Source organism: Arachis hypogaea, chromosome 1 (assembly GCF_003086295.3).
Source record: "Arachis hypogaea cultivar Tifrunner chromosome 1, arahy.Tifrunner.gnm2.J5K5, whole genome shotgun sequence".
Taxonomy (NCBI): Eukaryota; Viridiplantae; Streptophyta; class Magnoliopsida; order Fabales; family Fabaceae; genus Arachis; species Arachis hypogaea.
In genome coordinates, this window is record NC_092036.1 from 38,302,989 (window position 1) to 38,320,327 (window position 17,339).

Here is a 17,339-nt window from a genome sequence, read left to right on the forward strand (position 1 = left end):
TGGTGAGTGGTACTTGCAAGAGACTCCGATGCTTCATCAGTTAGCAAGGGCTTTAGGCAATTTTTTAGTAGATTAGAACATAAATTATACCTGAGGGGTGTCAGTGTATTTATAGTAGAGTCGTTAACCACATTTTTTGGAGTAGTTCTACCTTTTTTGGGTGGATAACCGTTCCCTTTATGTTGAGAGTTTGTTGGAATCTATCTTTTAGAGAGAAAGTAGACGGAGACAGTTACTTGCTTGGGCAAGTAGGGTTAGGCTCCTTTGTGGTATCCGACCTCTTCAAGAGGTCCGATCTGAGGTGGAGGCCCCTTTATGGAGTGGGTCATTTATCCTTGTTGGGCCTGACATTATTTATTGGGGCAGAGTTTGAACACTATATTATATATTATATATTACTAACTAATTTAATAACCAAAATGTGTCACATGACACTCTTTTATTAAAATTGAGAGAAAATATTTTCTTTCAAAATTAATAAACTTCATTTCTACATTCTCTTATCTACCTCTCTCCCTTTTCTATTTCTCTCTATCCTTGTCACTCTATATATAATTTATAATTTATATTAGTAATTTAACAAATCAAAATATGTCACTCGATATTTTTCCATTACAATTAAAATAAAAAATTTTTCTTCCAAAATTAACAAACTCTCTCTTTTATTCTTCTTTTTTATCTTTCTCTCTCTTTTATCTCATTCTCTATTTTTTCTACCTTTCTATTTTACAAAAAATAAAATTAATAACATAATATAATTCAAATAGGAGATATTATTATTAGATGCATATTTTTTTAGTTTTAAAATTTTATTGCTTATCTTTCAAATCTATATTTTTATTTCTTTTTCTTTTTCAAATATTTATTACATATAATTTAAAAAAAACTAATAATGTGATTAAAAATTAAAATCAAAATTCAATTATTTTTTAAAAAGAATTTTGAGTTAATTTTATATCTATGAATATAATTTTTTTTATACTAATATCTAAATATATTTTTATATACATAGAGAAAAAAATATTATTTTAAATAATAAGTATAAAAATTAATTATTTTTATTTGTGCAACAGACTTAACATCTAATCAAACATAAAAGTATACATGTTAAATTCTTTTAAATTTTAAATAACGAATGTTAAAATTAATTATGAGTAAAAAATTAAATTCTTTCACATGAAAATAATATGTAAAAATCTTATTATTTATTTTTTTATCTACAGAGACTTTAGTTTTTTTAGCCAATAGAACTTCTGTTCCCAACGATTTTTTTGTAAAGATAGTTTAATTTTATAAATCTTTTGTACTATAATCACTAATGTCAAGACAAGACTGATGTAATTTTAAAAAATTTACATTCTCATTATGTTATTATGGATAAATACTAGTATTCAATAAATGTGCTTTTTTTAATCCTATTTTAGAGAAATTTTAAATACCTTTATCTTATAATTATTATACCATGAACATGTTCTTTTCCATGCAAATAATTAATAATTCATTTAACACTTACTTCACTATGTACTACGCGCTGGTGGACTGCTAGTAGGGGTGGTAAGCGAGGAAGCCCGCCCCGCCCCGCCAGAAGCCCGCCTTTTGGCGGGCTGGCCCGCCCCGCCTCGCCTAGTGAGACAGTTCTAGAATCCTAGCCCGCCCCGCCTAACTACGGGCTGGCGGGCTAAGCCCGCCAAAGCTCCTCTTTTTTTTTTTACTATTAACTACTAAGTAATATATATAATTTCACAACTATATTAATAAATTTATAATTTCTAATGGCATAAAAAATTATATTTTTTATATTCACAAACATTAAAGTTTTTGTAATTATAAATATCTAATAAATATAATTATAAACCAAATTTTCATTCAAAATATAAGTATAAATATTCTCTCCAAAGCAAAATAAATATAATCCAAAACATAATTATAAATATTGTCTCCAAAATAACATAAACATAATCAAAACACTCAATTTTTATCTTCACACTCTTGTAAGCTAGGTTCGGGGAAGTTAGGTTTTGGCAAAAAAATTACGAAAATACCCCCTCACTAATAAAAACCTTAGCCCGGCGGGGAAGCCCGTCCCGCCCCGCTAAAGTCCGTCAAAATTCGCGGTTTAAGCGGTGCGGGTTAGGCGGACTTTTGCTATTTGGCGGTCCCAATTTTCTAGTCCAGCCCGCCTTTTTGGCGGGTTACGCGGGACGGACCGACGAATTTAGGCCTGTTTGCCATCCCTAACTGTTAATGATGGGATGAAAGAATAATATCACCATGACTGATGAGAGGTTTGACAGCGTAGAATTTGTAAACTCTCTTTTAGAAGAATGGCATAGGATATGTAATTATCAACCTAAATAAAATAAGGCTTTGTTCATGAGCAGTCTAGTTTGTAATGAATTGTCACAAAATGCATGAAATGCAAATTATAGGGCTTATCATCACATGGAGCCAAGAAAAAGAGTAAAACCGCCCCCACCGCCGTCTAGTCCAAGGTCTATGCATGCGAATTACAATGGCTTTGGTCCTACAATATTCCATTTCGCAACCACCATGCGTGGTATCCTATCCATTTTATAATGCGAATCACACATATAAATACAGAAATTATATTCTTCTTCTATTATATCCTATGATCTATAATCTATGATGGCCACAATTTTAAAAATGATAATATTAAAGAGATCATATCTAAATTATTTTATATAATATTTGTAATTATATATTTATTGTATTTAAAATTAGATAATTATTGTAATAAGAATTAATAAAAATTAAATAAAATATTTTTTAATTATTTAGAATGCTTTTTTATTATTTTTTAAATATTATTGTTTTAAAAAATAATGACGAGGAGTTTTAAGAAAATTTGAGTTCTTTTCACTATTAATGTAATGATCATTTTGATAAGTAGTTTAAAAGTAATTTTATAAATGTAAAATAAAATTTATAATATATCTTAACTCTAAATAGATGTTTACATACTTAGTACAAAAAGCATTCGAAATTTATAAAAAGAGAACTATTTTAGTGAGGAATATGTAATTATCTTTATAAAAACTGAAACAATTGAATTATGTATATACAAATACTTAACTATTAAATTAACTACTAAATTTATTATTTAGATAAAATATATATTAAAATATAAAATATACATAAAAAATAAATTAAATAATTTATATATTTATATATAAATAGATAAGAATTAATTTAGTGACTAATTTTTTATTTTTATATACAAATAATTTTGAAAAGATCTTAAAGCATGAACTGATTCTAATAAAAATAAATAAAATAAAAAGAGAACTAGATAACAGATATGTTCAAAATGTTCCAGTCATCGACAACAGCGCTATGAATCTATATCTGCATGAGTCCTAGGAACCAATACCCAGTAACACAGGATTATGTTCCCTTAAACTTTACTTTTAGTGATTAATATATATTTGCTTAGTTTTTGGGCTTCGTGAATACCGGGTTGTTTCTGATTTTTTTAATTAAACATCAACCTGAATTCATGGTGGTTCAAAGCACAAGATTTAGGTAACTGTTCCTTGAAATCTATTCTGCTTCCTAAGCTCTCTCTTACATATATGTGTGTGAGAGACTGAAACTGATCATAAAGCAGGTCTAAGCTTAAGCTTCGGTCAAAAGCTTTCTACTGAGGCTGCAATCTCTGTAAAGCAGGTCTTGTTCTTTGTCTTCGATTAATATTATGAGCAATGTTAAAGGCAGTAATATCTGTGATTAGTAGTCATTAACTAGTCATCAATGATGATTTGATGATGTGAGATTGGTGTGAGATTTCATTTAATGGCTCACCTTTCTTTGTTGGTTACATGCTGGTCAAAATGCAATAAAATTGCTGACTTCTAAACTTTTTCTAATATTATTATTAAATATTTTCTAAATCTTGTACATTATTAAATATAGATGATCAATTACATGGATTTTTGTTTTGTTCTTTGAAAATGATTTCTAAGAATTTTGTTTGATTTTTTCCCCATTGTTTCGTAATTTAGATGATCAATTTAATGAAATCTTTTTAAAAACTTTTATTTTAATTCGAAAGTGCTTATTTGACGTTACCTCTGCAAAATGTAAAGAGTAATATTTCGCTAAGGAAAAGTTTAAGACCAGCAACTTTTGTGTTTTGTGGTCAGTAATTAATTATAAAAAAATGAGTGATCTCCCATCATTAAATATAATTTCACATCATTAAAAATACTATTGCTGGCCAATTAATGATTATAAAATACAAAAGTTGCTGGCCTCCTAGCATTTTTCGTTGGCTAATGTTTCGCTGCAGAAGAATATACAAATAAATGTTAAAAAATTATCAAAATTTATTATTTTTTACTATTATTTAGTTATCAATTTAATTTTTTTAGTATAATTTTTTTGTCTAGTTATACATTAATAACTAACTGATGACCAAAAATATTAAATTATAATGATATTCTAATATCTTTTTATAAAAATATCAAAAGACAAATATTTTTTAAAACAAACATTAAAATAGCCGAAAAAAATTTATTTTGGAATAAAATCTGATTAATTTTATGTTTTCTCAAAAATTAAAGATTATAAAATCAAAATTATAACACAATCTGTTCGCTTCTCACCAAACTGTTTCCTTTCACTTTTTTTGTTTGTTTGAGTGGAACCAAAGTAGTCTTTCTATCAATCATAAGTCCCTGAACTAACCTACCCCTTTTTTCTGCTTCTTGTGTCCTGTGTTGTGTGTGCAAAACAGCTATTACTACTTGAAGTGCTTTCAGGTTTCAGCATATTCAGAATATTTGTCCTTGATAGTGGAACTTTTGAAAAGAAAAATGGATGGTGGTAACTTACCACCTTGGAAAACAACTGGTTCATGGTGGCATCATGGGCTAGAATTAGAGGATGTAAATGAAAATGAAGAGTTTAACAAAGTGGTTCTCCTATCAACGTTACCTGCTATACCTCAGCCACCAACACCACTTGAACCCATGGAGTTCTTGTCAAGGTCATGGAGCCTCTCTGCTTCTGAGATTTCAAAGGCTCTTTTAGATAAACACAAGCGAAGTTTCTATGACAAGAATCAACACGTGTTTCTTGATTCTGCTGCTAATTTCGCACCTCAACTTGTAGTAGTAAGCCATGCTCCTCTCTCACCATTTAATTTGCAATTATTGATTTTGTGAAAACAATATATTAATGTATTATGTTATGTATATATAAAAAATAAGTCATTAAATCAGTTATTAGTATAAAAATATATTAAAATATAAAATATATGTTAAAAATAATAAATTAACAAAATATATAGTTATATACACATACTTATAAGAAGTTGATTTTTTTTTTTTGAAAATAGTATTTTTGGAACAAAAATCCAATATAATTCTTGTCTATTTATGAAGGATAAAACGCTCCTTGTAAACAAAAGAGATATTTTGGCCATTGACTTTATCATTATAAGATAATAGGACTCATGTGTCAATAAATTTATTAAATAGTAACAAAAATTAATTGTATGAGAATTTTATTTGTAATTTGTGGGGATTATAATCTCCTATAAATTATTAATAAATTTATTTTTTAAAATTTTTTTATTGGTACTAATTAAATGGAGAGAGATCATTATTAAAAATGATGTAAAATAAAGTAATTGCAGTAGAGAATATTTGTACTAGTGATGATGACATTAGTAAGAAATATTTTTCTTTAATTTGCAGGCAGGAAAGATGACAACCCCTTCATCAAATAGCAGAAAAATGGGAAGCATTGGAAAATGGTTTCATCAGAAGCAGAAGGGTGGAAGTGGTAACAACATGAATGTAAGGAAGAAAGACAAGGCCCGGCTGGAAGCGTGTCGAGTCCATTCTGCTGTGTCTATTGCAGGGCTGGCTTCAGCCTTGGCTGCTGTGGCTGCAGCGCAACAGAACTCTAACAATGGCTCGTCTAATTCGAAGCTGAGCCTAGTCCTGGCTTCGGCCATGGAGCTGGTTGCGTCGCATTGCGTTGAAATGGCTGAAGCGGCTGGAGCTGATCATGGCCGTCTGGCTTCTGCTGTGAAGTCTGCTGTCGATATTCAAACCCATGGAGATCTCATCACACTAACCGCCGCTGCTGCAACAGGTCATTTCTCAGCTTCTGGAATAAGTTACTATTTTTAGCCGAGAAAGATTTAAGCAGCAGCAATTCTGACCGCAAACGAATTCAATAATTGGATTAATTAGACAAAACGACACAATCAACTATTTATTTTGACTAGTTTTGTCCAACTAATTCAATTTTAGTAAATATTAAATTAGTTTCTCTATTTCATAATTAGAGAAAGGTAATTATATTCTTAGATACTTCTAGAGTTTTTTTTTTCTCAGTTAAATAATTTTCAACTTTTTTGGATGAATTATGAACAATATCAGTGATTATTATCAGTTAATTTATTTTCATTTGTTTTTATTTTTTCCCTTGGAAATCAGCTTTGAGAGGAGAAGCAGCACTAAGGGCAAGATTACCAAAAGAAACAACGAGGAATGCATCAATAAGTCCCTATGATAAGGGAGTGCCACAATCTCATTCTCATTGGTTTGCACCTTTTGACGACCAAATGTTGGAACATCATCCACCGTGTGTGGGAGAATTGTTGCAACTCACACGAAAAGGTAAAATTGGAAACCCATTTTCCATCATTATATTCCATTTTTCCAATTATTATTTATTACTTTTTTAAATGTGAGGCACACATGCATGTATGATAAATATAATAGGATTTTTGGTGCATTGGGTTTGCTTTATATCATTATTTCTAAGTTTTCTTTTTGACCTTTTTTCAGGCGCACTAAGATGGAAGCATGTCACTGTTTACATTAACAAGAAATCTCAGGTATATATTAACTATTAACAATTATTCATGTATGTGATGGATGGAGGTATCAATTGCACAGACGAGGAACAATATTTTATCTGAATTTTCATGATTCTGTTTTGGTATAGGTCAAAATTAAGATCAAAAGCAAGCACGTGGGAGGAGCCTTCTCCAAAAAGAATAAATGTAAGTGTTTTTAATTATATAGATCCCTTAATGTTTACCTTCATCCAACCTAACCGTAGGTATTAAAATAACATGTAATTTGTATGAAATATTATTATTATGTGACAAAAGTTTGATTTAGTTGTTCACTTAACTTGAAATTTTAGAAACTTAAATATTTTTTTTATATAATTATTTCTAAGTATATTTAAAAAAATTATACTGTCATATATCATTTTGATAGTAATAAAATTTTTAAAGTTAAATAGAGGATGCATGATTAAATTAAAAATCATCCTAATATAACAATAAGTCTAACAGATTGTATTTGTGACAAAAATTGTATACTTAGGTGTGGTATATGGAGTGTGTGACAAACAGGGTGCATGGCCGTATAGAAAAGAAAGGGAAGCATTGGAAGAGTGTTATATTGGCCTCAAAACAGCACAAGGCCTTTTAGAGTTCAAGTGCAAGAGTAAATTCCACAAGATGAAATGGGTTGATGGGATTGAGGCTCTACTTCGTAGATCCAACTCTATTGAAGCAATCGATACTTCTCTGGAAATTTTATGTATCAATGACAGCATATGAATCAATGAATTTGAATATATTTATATAATTATATATATTATGTATTATATTATTATGCATGTGTCTAAGTAGAAGAGTAGGACAGATAAAAATTATGCCAAAATGCATGTACTCTTTTATGGCGGCTGTATTACCAGTTTACCACTATGTTAAGAAAGTAAAGCAATAATGTTACACTGGCCTCATCACTTTTACAGTTCACCATTCAAAAGAGAATTCCGCTAGTACCCAATAGGAGTATAGTCAATAACAAGTCAACAAATATTTTTAAACTGTATTTTATACTCATTAATTGTTATTAATTAATAATTATTTAAATTTTTATTTTTAAAAGATATAAAATTAATTATTATTAATTACTTCTTCTTATTCTAATTTTTTTTTACTATTTATCACGCAAATCCTAATTTTTCTTTCTAAAAAAACGTTCAAACTCAAAAAAATATCAAAATATAAGATAAAAAATCATCCAAATCATAAGAAAAAAACATACAAAACATAAGAAAAAAATATCCAAAACTAATAAAAAAATATCTAAATTCTAAAAAAAAATACAAAATATTAAAAAAATCATCCAAAATTAATAAAAAAATCTTCTAAATCCTAAATAAAAAAAACTCATTAGCTAAAATAAAACAAAAAAACGCATTCATTAGTAAAAATTACAAAAAAACCTCCTCATTAGACACTCAAATAATAACAATAGCATTTCAGAAACATCCAATCAAATGAAGAAAAAAACATCCACTTAGTATAAAAAGACATTTACACAAGACTAATCAAATGCAATTCACTTACATAAAAAAAAAATGAAACAACATCCTCTTTTCCGCACTTACCATGAAAACAGATTGAATTATTATCACTCACATCAACCAATGGACTATTCAATTCTCGTTCCGAAATTGATTGTTCCATGGTCGAATGCTCTCTATTGGAAACTGTACATTGCGACGTCGACTTCTTTAGATACAACAGCTCGGCGAGAAGAACTCTCTAACCACCGTGAGCGACTTAGGTTAAAGATGCAGTCGCGTTGTGGTCCTTGCAACAAAAGGCAATCAAGCAATGAACAACAATAGCATCTCGATGACAAACGGTAACGGTAATGGCGACAAAAACGGAGGTGGAGATTCAGTGGTCACGCGGCATGGTGGTCCTTGCAGCAAAACGTAATCAAACAATAAACAACAATAGAATTCCGATCAGGAACAATAACGTAAAAAGTGACAAAAAAAACGTAGCACGGTGAAGGTGGAACTCGGTGTTCACGTTATTGAGAACGTTAACGCAATGAATCAAACACAACAACACACTTAATGTGTGGAAAAAGAAAGAGTACTAACAGGATGTGAATCATGTTCCAATTAGACGGTTAATTATAAATTCTATTTTTTAAAATAATTATTAATGAGAATGATTTAAATTAATAAATTAAAATTAGTATAATTAATTGAATTATTCAAATTGGTTGGTTAAGGAGTTGATTCCTGTACTTTTTCTTCAAAAGATTGCTTATAAAGTAACACATTAGTAATCAGTTAATGCGAAATTAATTATAAGGATTAAGTCTACGTTGCTTCTTTCGATTGCATACAATTATTCTTATACTGATCACGGTTGGAATTTTTGGATTCTTCAATCAATCAGAAGATCATTTATACTAAAGAGGAGCGTTAGGAGTCAGTAGATATTATAATTTATATTCATCAATTAATTATTATTAATATTTTTAATGATGTGAAATTAAATTTAGTGATGTAAAATTGTTCATTTTTTTTTAATAATTAAGTGCCAACCAAATTTCAATAAAAGCGTTAGTCCTTAAACTTTCTCTATATTAATTATTTAAAAAAATATTTAAAAGTTGAAGCTACTTAAACGATCTAATCGATGAAAAGCCTTAATATTTTATTTTGATCAGGGACAGATTAAAAAAATTATTAAAGGAAGCCAAATATATATATATAGTTACAAGTTTAATCACTCGTGCCATGCACGTGATAAAATTGAAATTATCATTTTAAATTATTTTATTAAAATTAATTTAAATTATAATAATTTGATTAATAAAAATATAACATGTTATGTATTATTTGTTTTTTCTTAAACTAGTTAAATATATTAATTCTAAAATAGTTATTAATTGGTTTTAGTAATCTACTTTTTTCAATAAATCAAACATATATATTCAATGTGACCATAAATAACTTAATAATATTTAGACCCACCAACAAAGTTTTATATGTTGTTTTACTATCAAGTAAGAACATATCAAAATTATCTCAAAATAAATAAGAAATTATTAGAGAATTCTAATGCATAAAATTCTCTAATAAACAATAAATAATCTAAATCTACTAAAAAACAACTCAACACTTTATTTTCTTTGATGCCTGCAAAACATATACGTGAAATAATATTATATCAATGTTAGTATATAATTTTACAATTATCGACCGTATTTACTATATATGACTCATTCTTAAAAGTTATTCTATACACGTGTGCAGTCGGAAGATAAATTACTGGACTTTATTTTACTTTTCTAAATTATTATAATTATGCATTATTCATTAAATGCTAATTGTAATATTGTAATATAATTATAATAAATATATTTTTCTAAAATAAATTTAGAAGAGAGAATAGTACTTTCATTTTGGAGGAAAAATGAATTCATGAGGAATTGACACTTCACTTTTATTAGTTGATAATGTATCAAATATTGATTTTATATAATTATAATAAAACTATTTCTCTAAATTAATATAATCATGCATTATTCGTTAAATGTTAATTGTAATATAATTATAATAAATATATTTTTCTAAAATAAATTTAGAAAAGAAAATAGTGATTTTATTTTAGAGAAAAAATAAATTCATGAGGAATTAACACCTCACTTTTATTAGTTGGAGAAAAAATCCAAGTTTTAGTATATTTTGTCATTATTATACATTTTTCTCTAATCATATATCCACTGTTTTCTTTTTTTGTTTTAGCATTTTGAACTTGGGTTAAACTTCTATTATATGATAGAATTAATATGAGTATATTTTATTATTAAATAAACAAAGTTAATATAAAATAAAATTATACATAAAAAAAGCAAAGAAAATAAAATTAAAATAGCAAAAGTGATAAAAAGATTATTTTTATAATTTTTTTTGTCATTTTTATGTATAGAAGATTAGAAAATATTAAATTTTTAACTAAATTAATTTTTATTTGTTGTATTCAATTTAAATAAGTAATAAATCATCTTATTTTAATTTATTCCTTAAATTTATATATAATAAAAATTAAATCAAATAATTAAAATACATAATTTTAAATTGTGTGATACTTAAATATCTATTCAAATCAATTAGTTGATATAATTAATTCATCATAATGAATTGACTTTAATGAGTTAAACAAAATAAAGCAGAAGCATGCTACGTTGATTCTATCATTAAAGGTAAAAATTCGATTTTTATATAATAGAATAGATAGAATAGATAATATAATAAACGGCGAGAAAAAATCACCCGTGCCATGCACGTGAGAAGATTGAAATTATAATTTTAAATTATTCTTTTAAAATTAATTTGAATTATAATAATTTGATTAATAAAAAAGTAACATGTTATGCATTGTTTGTTCTTTTTTTAATTCAGTGTTAATTGGATTAATTCTAAAATAGTTATTAATCGATTTTAATAATGTACTTTCTTCAATAAATCACACATATATACTGAATGTGATCATAAATAATATAGTAATAATAGTTAAATCCACCAACAAATATATTAGCTATATTATCACACTATTAAACAAATTAAATATAAAGACTATTAACACTTATAAATCTATAAAATCGTACTTTCTTGATTCGTGCGAGGGTTTACTTGTCAAATAAATTTAAAATATAAACAAAAAATATTTATAAGCTGGACCTAGCATCACTTGAAAGAATCATGGAAAATAATCAACTTATCTTATCATCCATGAGAACCATTTTTACGTAAGTCGTCTTGTTCTTGTCAAATTTGTATGGGACTTTCCATAACCTTATAATTCTTGCCTTTATTTTTCTAACCTTTTCATTACATAATCTACCGTACCATAGGTAACACTGTTGATAGAATCGTAATTAGTAGTCCTTAGGTATGAAAAATAATAAACAGAAGAAAATTTATGTCCGAAGTACGAATTTTCTAAATGATAAATTAAATAATTGTAACAATTCACTATTACTCCTTCTCTCTCTATATATATATACCCTAATTATACACGGTAATAATTAGCAAATATCTTCAATGGAGATACTTACTACAATTAGGTGAAATTTATTTTATTATATTTTATTAACCTTTATGATTAATTCAATAGAGATACTTACTCAATATATATGTTATCTACATTAATTATATGCCAATATTTTTAGAAAAGAGCTAAAAGAGGAGATATATAAATATATATAATATCATTGCTATATAGGAAGTAGGGCTGTCAAACGGGCTAGTCCGGTCCATTTAGGCCCAGCCCATTAAGCCAATGGGTTAAATGTGCTAACCCGTTTAAACCCACTTTATTCGCAGGCCAGAATTTTAATTTCTAGTCCGGACCGTTTATGGTCAGTCCAATGGGTTAAATGGGCCAGCCCGTTTATCATTTAATTTTATTTTTTGAAAAATATTTTGACAAAAAATACCACTTTTAGGTCAAAAATCTTTAAAAATAATATTTTTTTTAGTTGATAGGTCTGATTTTCAGGTCGAATCGAGAGAAATATCAACTAAAAGTACTAATTTTTTTGAAAAAAATGTAAAAAAAAAAATAAACAGGCCACCCATTTAGCACACAGGCTAGCCCAAAATTTAAACGGGTTTAATTTTAGAGGCAAAGTCCGCCCATTTAAATTGGTAAACGGGTTGGTCCGATGAGTTTAGCCCATTTTGACGGTTCTAATAGGAAGCATACATAAATTGATACATTTTTTTTATTATATTATACAACTTAAAATTGTAGTATCATGTTATTATTAATTCTAGATACTTGCTATAATTATATCAAATTTAATTATGACTCTAAATAAATAAAATAGATAACATTCAATATTATTTTTTTCTTTTTGCATTCAATATTTACTGTAAATATAAAAAGTAAGATAATTAATGAAAAATATGAACAGAAAATAAAATATATTAATTAAAATTCAATTTGTTATCTAATTAATCTTGTATCCATACAATAAAACTTTATGAAAATATTATGAATCACAAACTTTTTTTATTCTACATAAAAAAACACTATACCTAACTTTTAGTCGTACAAAAATAATTATAAGAATTAATTATTGATGTTGATATTATCACAATTAATTATTGATATCCTATTCTTTTTTTAAATATATTTTACCTTTTTTAAAATATAATGCATGTACCATATAGACCTTATTATTATTATTATTATTATTATTATTATTATTATTATTATTATTATTATTATTATTATTATTATTATTATTATTATTATTATCCACTAATTGATATCAAATTAAATAGGTCACTATTAATATGTGCATCAACTATCTTCTAATAAAATTATTATACTTAAATGCGGATTAGAACTATATCAATTGATATAATTAGAATGATTAAAAATATCGATAATTGATACGTAGTTTAATAATACATTGAATATTGATTATAATTAATTAATTTATATAAATTATAATAAATGGTGAGATTTGAATGGCTAATCAAATTAATTAATTGATATAATTAATTAATTATAATTGATTTGCTTTGACGAATTAAATGAAATAGATTTAGAAATACCTCAAGAGCATGCCACATCAGTTCCATCATTAAATGCAAAAATTATATTTTTATATAATAGAATAGAATAGAATAGATAGATAATAAAGATATTTTCTTAAATTAGTGTAATTATACATTATTTATTAAATATTTATTATAATATTGTAATATAATTATAATAAAAATATTTTTATAAAATAAATTTATTTAGAGAAATATAAATTGGTTATTAATGGCCGATGCCATTATCATATAATTATCATATTATATTATTATTATCATTATTATTATCAATATAATTAAAATGATCAAAAATATTTTCGATTGATAATTGATAAGTAGTTTAATAATGTATTAAATATTGATTTTATATAACTATAATAAAGATATTTTCTTAAATTAGTATAATTATGTATTATTGCTTAAATGCTAATTATAGTATAATTATAATAAAGATATTTTTATAAAATAAACTTAGAAGAGAAAATAGTGTATTATTTTTGGCGGGAAAATATATTCACGAGGAATCGACACCTCATTTTCATTAGTCGAAAGAAAACCCAATTTTAGTATATATATATATATATATATATAATTATTTTTTTAAAATTAATATTTTTTTCTTTTTGCATTCAATATTTACTGTAAATATAAAAAGTAAGATAATTAATGAAAAAATATGAACAGAAAATAAAATATATTAATTAAAATTTAATTTGTTATCTAATTAATCTTGTATCCATACAATAAAACTTTATGAAAATATTATGAATCACAAACTTTTTTTATTCTACATAAAAAAAACACCATACGTAACTTTTAGTCGTACAAAAATAATTATAAGAATTAATTATTGATGTTGATATTAATCACAATTAATTATTGATATCCTATTCTTTTTTTAAATATATTTTACCTTTTTTAAAATATAATGCATGTACCATGTAGACATTATTATTATTATTATTATTATTATTATTATTATTATTATTATTATTATTATTATTATTATTATTATTATCCACTAATTGATATCAAATTAAATAGGTCACTATTAATATGTGCATCAACTATCTTCTAATAAAATTATTATACTTAAATGTGGATTAGAACTATATCAATTGATATAATTAGAATGATTAAAAATATCGATAATTGATACGTAGTTTAATAACGCATTGAATATTGATTATAATTAATTAATTTATATAAATTATAATAAATGGTGAGATTTGAATGGCTAATCAAATTAATTAATTGATATAATTAATTAATTATAATTGATTTGCTTTGACGAATTAAATGAAATAGATTTGGAAACACCTCAAGAGCATGCCACATCAATTCCATCATTAAATGCAAAAATTCTATTTTTATATAATAGAATAGAATAGAATAGATAGATAATAAAGATATTTTCTTAAATTAGTGTAATTATACATTATTTATTAAATATTTATTATAATATTGTAATATAATTATAATAAAAATATTTTTATAAAATAAATTTATTTAGAGAAATATAAATTGGTTATTAATGGCCGATGCCATTATCATATAATTATCATATTATATTATTATTATCATTATTATTATCAATATAATTAAAATGATCAAAAATATTTTCGATTGATAATTGATAAGTAGTTTAATAATGTATTAAATATTGATTTCATATAACTATAATAAAGATATTTTCTTAAATTAGTATAATTATGTATTATTGCTTAAATGCTAATTATAGTATAATTATAATAAAGATATTTTTATAAAATAAACTTAGAAGAGAAAATAGTGTATTATTTTTGGCGGGAAAATAGATTCACGAGGAATCGACATCTCATTTTCATTAGTTGAAAGAAAATCCAATTTTAGTATATATATATATATATATATATATATATATATATATAAAATAATTTTTTTAAAATTAAATTTCTTTCAGACAATATAAAAATCATCCAAACACTTTGAAAAATATGAGTGGTTAATTATTATTCATTATTAATAATATTTTGTTCATAACAAAAAAATGAAAATATAATTATTCAGATTTAGATTTTAAAAAAATAAACGTATAAGTAACAAATGATCTATTTTATCATGTATATTATAAATTAATGAATTAAACTAACTGATATAATAAATTATAATTAATTAATTGGTATAAATTATAATAAATTATATGATATTTAAAAAGAAAATAAAATGAATAAAAAATAAAAAGAAATAGAAGAATAGAAGACTATAATGAAATAAATTGAATGAATTTTTTTTTCTTTTTACAAATTTTATATTACATCTGCTTCAATAATAATAAATAAAAATACATTAACTTAATATCTAAGAAAAATGATGAGATAAAATTATAACACAATTCTAAAATAAAAGCTTAAATTAAACCATAATATCATTGTACAACACAAATTAAAAGTAATTTCACACTGCAATATACCACACAAATTGGTAAATGACTTAAACTTAATTACGAATTTTTTATTTATTTATGCAAACATGATAACACCATGGTCTATAAATGCTTAATGGATAACATATTATATATTGCTCTAAATGATGAGCACGGGAGTTGAAGAGTGTGTGCTGATTTGTATCCATGATAGCTACCTTCTTGTGACGACGTCTCATAGGAAGAAAAAGAATTGTTGTAAAAGCTACCCAATAAAAGAGTAATTGGTAAATGAATGATGTTTTCTTCTAACATATATGATTTTTTATAGTGGTAAAATAAAAATGAAATGAATAAAATTTTGTATTTTTATATTAGAAATAGAATTTGATATTTATCCTAATAAAATTAAATAACAAATTAGTTATATTTAAATAAATAAAATAAGCTAAACAAAAATATTTGTAAAAATTAATCAAATTAATTAGTCAATACAAATAATTAGTATAATTAATTTTATTTGATTTATTGAATTCAAAAAATAAATTAAAAAATAATTGATTGAATTAATTAGTTGATATAATTAATTTATTATAATTGATTGGATTTAATGAATTAGAAAAAATAAATAGGAAAACATAGGACACAATGATTTTTTTAACTAAATTAATATGTATTTATTGTATTTAATCATTATAAGTAATAAATAATCTATATTATTATGTACCTTATAAATTAATGAATTAAAATAATTGATATAATAAATTACAATTATTTGATTGATATAAATTATAATAAATAGTGTGATATTTAAATACATAATCGAATCAATTAGTTGATATAATTAATTTACTATAATAAATTGTATTCAATGAGTTATAAAAAAACAAATTAAGAAACACACTAAGAAGTATGTCACGCCCATCATGAAGTGCAGAAATTCAGTTTTTATATAATAAAAATATACATTCTTATATATGTTATAAAAATATGATTTGATTCCATGAACTTGCTTATTTTTTTTACTTGCCACCTATATTCAGCATGGAATTTTAATTTTTCTAAAATAAATTTAGAAGAGAGAATAGTACTTTCATTTTGGAGAAAAAATAAATTTATAAAGAATTGACACCTCGCTTTCATTAGTTGATAATGCATTAAATATTAATTTTATATAATTATAATAAATATATTTTCCTAAATTAGTATAATCATACATTATTCATTAAATGTTAATTGTAATATAAATATAATAAAGATATTTTTGTAAAATAAATTTAGAAGAGAGAATAGTGCTTTCATTTTAGAAGAAAAATAAATTTATGAAAAATTGACACCTCACTTCAATTAGTTAGAGAAAAATACAATTTTAGTATATTAAGTAGAAGTATATTATTATTATTATTATTATTATTATTATTATTATTATTATTATTATTAAAAATATTTTTGATTGATAATTGATAAGTAGTTTAATAATGTATTAAATATGAATTTTATATAATTATGC

General features: G+C 24.5%; 1 protein-coding gene across 2 annotated transcripts; it reads left to right on the forward strand.

Annotated features, from left to right (window-relative positions):
• The first annotated feature begins 3,559 nt into the window (after window positions 1–3,559).
• Window positions 3,560–7,795, forward strand: LOC112802514 (uncharacterized). 2 transcript variants are annotated; one of them, XM_025845783.3, is made up of 7 exons: window positions 3,560–3,687; window positions 4,757–5,135; window positions 5,721–6,123; window positions 6,471–6,653; window positions 6,825–6,874; window positions 6,985–7,042; window positions 7,374–7,795. In XM_025845783.3, exons 2-7 carry the CDS (start codon window positions 4,836–4,838, stop codon window positions 7,610–7,612), a joined length of 1,233 nt encoding a protein of 410 aa, XP_025701568.1. In that variant the 5' UTR covers window positions 3,560–3,687; window positions 4,757–4,835; the 3' UTR covers window positions 7,613–7,795. The 2 variants fall into 2 exon arrangements, with proteins under 2 accessions (XP_025701568.1, XP_025701560.1); XM_025845775.3 differs by lacking the exon at window positions 3,560–3,687 and having other exon boundaries at window positions 4,615–5,135.
• Window positions 7,796–17,339: the final 9,544 nt, after the last annotated feature.